Raw genomic sequence first — 5,137 nt, 5'->3', positions numbered from 1 at the left:
TGGTGCTCGGTATATGCATCTTACACCTACCACTTCAAGTGGTAGGTTTCCTTTAAAGGAATTCTACCTTCAAAATCAAGAGGCACTTACTCATACATCCAGTGTTAGGGCTCATTCACATGGCCGTCTGGGGGGATATGTATGCGGCCGCATATATGTCCCAATAGACGGCAATGGCGGCCAGGCGACGGTACGGTGCCACACCTGTGACCGATCCGCGCCGCACATGGGAAAAAGATAGAGCATGCTCCATCTTTCCCTGTGTGTGCTTCCGTGTCCGCGCTGTTTTCTATGGAGGGGAAGAGGTCACCTCCTCTCCAGCGAACAAGGTGAATACGTGTCCTTTATATTCAATTTCTGGGCTGGTAAACTGGACACGTGGCCATAGCTTGCCCTTCATGCCTTAGGGGTGCTGGCATATCTAGTTGGCTAGTGTCCTATCAGAATGTGTTTTTAAAACTATCATCATCGACAGAAGAATCGCCTATACACAGCCATTCTGTCACAGTCTCAGGGGAATATTCCCTTAGGACTAAGTAAGTGGACTCCCTGGACTACCGCGGGAGATAACAACCTTAGCCGCACCCGGGAGCGGAGTCTAAGTGAACTCCTGGTTTTCGCCAGAGCCTGCCGCAAAGCGGGATGGTCTTGCTGCAGCGGGAGTCACCAGGTCGCTCCGCGGGTGCGACTAGGCCCGCGGCGGTAGCCAAGGTAGGGACACGGGGACCACAGGAAGGCAGGCAGGACCTCGGGAAGGCAGGCAGGACCACGGGAAGGCAGGCAGGCAGGACCATGGGAAGGCAGGCAGGCAGGACCACGGGAAGGCAGGCAGGCAGGACCACGGGAGGGCAGGCAGGCAGGACCTCGGGAAGGCAGGAAGGCAGAACCACGGGAAGGCAGGCAGGCAGGACCGCCACAGGAATGCAGGACCGCCACAGGAATGCAGGACCACCACAGGAACACGGGAATCACCACAGGAACACGGGAATCACCACAGGAACACGGAGGCGTATGGAAACACTCAGGAAGGCTTTCACTCCAGCAGAATGACCTGAAGATCCGGCAGGGGATGCTGGGAGTCGCCAGGCTATATAGCCGAGCCAGGAATGCCAGAGCCAATAAGGAGGACGCTGGCCCTTTAAGGCTGGGAGAAGTCTGCGCGCGCCCCCTCTAGTGGCAGGAGCATGCGACTGCATGGAAGAAGCATGCGGCCTACATGCTGGGAGCAAGAGTGCAGGCCGGAGCCAGGAGAGGTAAGTGAGAGCTGGGGGAGCGGGGACCGCGGCAGCAGGCACGGGTACACCCTCAATCCGTACCGAGGATCGCGGGTGTAACCGTGACACATTCTTACATTCACAGGTGTGTATTCCATGAGAATTGGCTGTGTCAGTCCCTGAGCAAGGTTTCTATTGTTAGCTACTTCTTCCTCTGCCTCATTTCAACCACATCTACATCAAACTCCTCTTCCTCCCCCTGGACCTCTGACACTTGTATAAAATCTATTTTATTTTGTTTGTTTTTTAATTTTTCTTATTTATTTAATTTCCTTGTCAATTAAAATTATTTTAAGTACTTTATCCAACCCATTTTTTACAGGGAAGTTGCCCTGTTTAGTGATGAGTTAACCAAAAATGCATCTGGATACCCAGTGTATCTTTTATAGCAACAAGAAGAAGGGCCTGGTCAGTGGTGTAACTTGAAGTTGATGGAGCAAGGTCCCCCACTATAATGTATGGGTTATAGTACTAGTCTTCTCCTATGGGAAAGTGACACCTTATGGGCCCCCTAAGCCTCTAGGGATTAGGACACATTCTGTACAGCCTCATGTTACACCCCAGGACCTGGTGTTCCCCTCTGCATCTTTTATGACAGTGAGAGGAAGGGCCAAGTTTTTACCATTGCTTGTTACACAGCATGGTCACATTTTCTGTCTGGCCAATCACAGCCATGCCCAAGTTTGAGGGGGCTAAGCTCTGCTTGATTGGTTGCTGAGTTTTAGCACTGAATAATGAACTAGGACCCAATGTTTTGAATAAATTTTGGTTTCTGGTCCATGACCACAAGACCCCCAAATTTGGTACAAACCCAATGTTGCGGGTTTGGACTCCCTCATCATAATTTTCCATATGAAAGCTAGAGATTCCCAAGAACTTGTGGAGAACCTAGAAGCTTTATGCATGTCCTGCTACCAAGAACATCAGTAGAGCAAGACATCATGCTGACCGTTGTGCCAACAAGACGCCTAACGCTACACCATGCTAAAAACTTTGCTCACCATATAGACAGTTATCCATATTTTGCACCAGGCATAACATTACAAATTTGTAAAGAGACAATTTAAATCCTCAATAAAATAAAATATCTTTATTGTACTATAAATAGATTCAGAATAAATTGCAATAGCTGAACATAAATTCTTGTATTAATAGTTATTAACATCAGATATGTTATACACTATTTTCCAATGTAAGTATATAAATATTGTAATAAAAAAATTAAACACAGCACTATAAATATTCAGTGGTACTTTCCTATTTGTATTTTCTTATAACTTTTTCGGCAGATTTAGGACAAGGTCTTCTTATTTTAATCATCTCTTTAATTAGATATTACATTCGTAACACAAAGAAAAACTTAAAAAAGCAGAACGGACTAGGAATATATTGCCTAATATGTATTTTTACTTTTTTAAAGTTAAATTAAATGGGATTTACATAGAATCTACTTACATAGATGAGTAAACAAAAGTTGACAATTACTTTCAATAGTTTGTATGTTAACAAATGGACATATGGCAAACTCTGTATTTGATTCTCTGAAGAGATTTGGCCAACGTTTGCCTGATTTCTTTTGTCCTGAGAAAATAAATAATAGGATTTGCCATATGTGGGACATTCGAGAAAGAAAACAGAAGAAGAGCATTGATATCTGGCTTTATAATAATTATTGAAGGAATATTAGTGACAATGTATGTAAAGATTCGAGGCATGTAATATAAAGTCACAACCAGCAGATGGGTTGCGCAGGTATAGAAAGCTTTCTGTAAATTTTCAGAGCGAGATGATGTGAAGATCTCTAGTAAGATCAAGAAGTAAGAAATCAGAATGATCCCTAAAGGCACAAGGAGAACCACCATTGCACCCACAAAAGCTAATTTCCTAGGGTAGGTGGCATCTCTACATGCTAACGCCGTGACTGTAGTTTGGGTACAAAATAAGGTGTTTATATTTTTAGGTGATGATGGACAATATAAAACAACTTCTGAAGTTTGCATAGCAACAAATGGGTTTGTAGATGGGCCTAAAACAATCCAAGTCATGACACAAATAACCACAAGTCTCTTATTGGTAATAATCAAGGAATATCTTAGGGGCTGGGAGATAGCAACGTATCGGTCTATGGCCATCTCCATCAACAGGAAAGAATCAAGGCTGCCGAGCGAGTGGACCAAGAACATTTGGAAGAGGCAGACTTTAAAATTAATAGAAGAAGATCCAAACCAGTATCTGGCGATGAGTTTTGGCAAAGTTACTGTGTCGAATAACAGACCAGAGGTGGTGAGGTTGGCTATTAGCAGATACATGGGCTGATGAAGAGATGCATTTAAGGTGACCAAACAGATGACACTGCCATTGGCTGTAAGGGAGAAGATGTAAACCAAAAACATCACAGTGGACACAAGGCTGTGCATGTCTTCAGGAAGCCCCGGAAATCCGACTAAGAAAACTTCTGAAACTGCAGATTGATTTTCCATTTTCTGTCTTTGCTCCAAAAGACCTTGAAAACAATGGATAAAAAATACATAAATATGCAAAATTAGATTGATACAGTTTCAGCATTTTAGGATTTGATTATATCCATTGTCACAAGGAGGAGATATTAAAAATGTGTACAATATTTGTAATGACTTCAAAAAATGAAAACAAATTCTAAAAATAAAGATATAAACCTTTGTTTCTATCAAATTTATAAAAGGTAAAAAAAAAACATATTTTAAATGTGAACTTCATAGCTGTTTCATTTTTTAAAACAAATTTATAATCAATAATTAAAATAAAATATCATAACATTTAAAAAATTCTCGAATTGTGCCGATGGTTTCAGTCTAGTTTTAAAGCCACAGCCAACAAATGGTTAGATACATGTCGGAAGAGATGGCATTTAGCAATTTTTTTTCTTTTCCTTGTGTTAAAAAAGTGTCAGCTACACCTTATTCTGTACATATTCTGTACATATTTTACATGCGAATCTATATGCAAAATGGTCATTGCAGCGACATGCATACACAGCTTCCTTTTTCTCTCCCACTGCTCAGTTTGAGACAGTCATAATCTCCTGCTGCTGGCCCCTCCCATTTATCAGAGCTCAGATATGTAAACAAAGAATCACAGAGATTCTTTAGACAGCACAAAAGTAACAACAGAACCCACAGAACCTAAAGACCACAATATTTTACAGTGATTTAATCAACCACCTTATATTTTCATAATTAAAATAAGCAGGTTATGAATTTATGACATTTCATAAAAGGTACCTGAGATAGAAAATATAAAATTATTTGAAATCTGTTAAAAAAGTAGATTCCACAAAATAGTTTTCTAGCCACTAAAAAGGTTTCAATTTATTTGATTATTACATATATTCTAAAGCACAGAATAAAAATGCAAATTAGATAATTGTAAAAGATACTGATCAAAATTAGGTAGGTAGCCCCATTCATTAATACTCACCTACCTACATTCCCTGCAGCTGGCTCCTTGTGGTTCCTGCACTCCTTGTAGATGCTGGTGTCTACTTCTCTCTATGACCCAGGCGCCATCATCTAAGGATCAGGACAATGCCTAGGTTGCACACAGGACACAGGCAGCGATGTTACCACTGCCTGTGATCAGCGGTTTGTGTCTTAAACACACAAAGAACCAATCACTACTTATGAGAGATTTGTCCTGAGAGCCAGGTGTAGCCATCAAAAAGCCACATCTTGATCATGAGCCATAGGTTCCCAACCCCAGGGCTAGACTCACCTTTGCTGAGGAGCATGTTGTGTGGACAGGTGAGAAGTGTCCACAGTTCATTTTAGTGATGAGAACAAGCTTAATTTGATTAAATCTGATGGGAAACGTTGTTTTTGTCAACT

The 5,137-nt window shown here is 41.8% G+C and overlaps 1 protein-coding gene across 1 annotated transcript; it reads right to left on the bottom strand.

Moving 5' to 3' along the window:
• Positions 1 to 2,776: 2,776 nt before the first annotated feature.
• On the bottom strand, positions 2,777 to 3,754 carry LOC140116974 (olfactory receptor 10A3-like). Its single transcript, XM_072133402.1, has one exon. The coding sequence runs from the start codon at positions 3,752 to 3,754 to the stop codon at positions 2,777 to 2,779; it is 978 nt and encodes a 325-aa protein (XP_071989503.1).
• Positions 3,755 to 5,137: the final 1,383 nt, after the last annotated feature.

This window comes from Engystomops pustulosus, chromosome 2 (assembly GCF_040894005.1).
Source record: "Engystomops pustulosus chromosome 2, aEngPut4.maternal, whole genome shotgun sequence".
Classification (NCBI taxonomy): domain Eukaryota; kingdom Metazoa; phylum Chordata; class Amphibia; order Anura; family Leptodactylidae; genus Engystomops; species Engystomops pustulosus.
The sequence above is the reverse complement of the archived record's forward strand: the minus strand, read 5'-3'. Positions and strand labels throughout refer to the sequence as shown.

What these genes read in the sequence shown, in the direction of transcription:
- LOC140116974 (XM_072133402.1), bottom strand. Translation starts at nt 3,754, where the DNA reads ATGGAAAATCAATCTGCAGTTTCAGAAGTTTTCTTAGTCGGATTTCCG.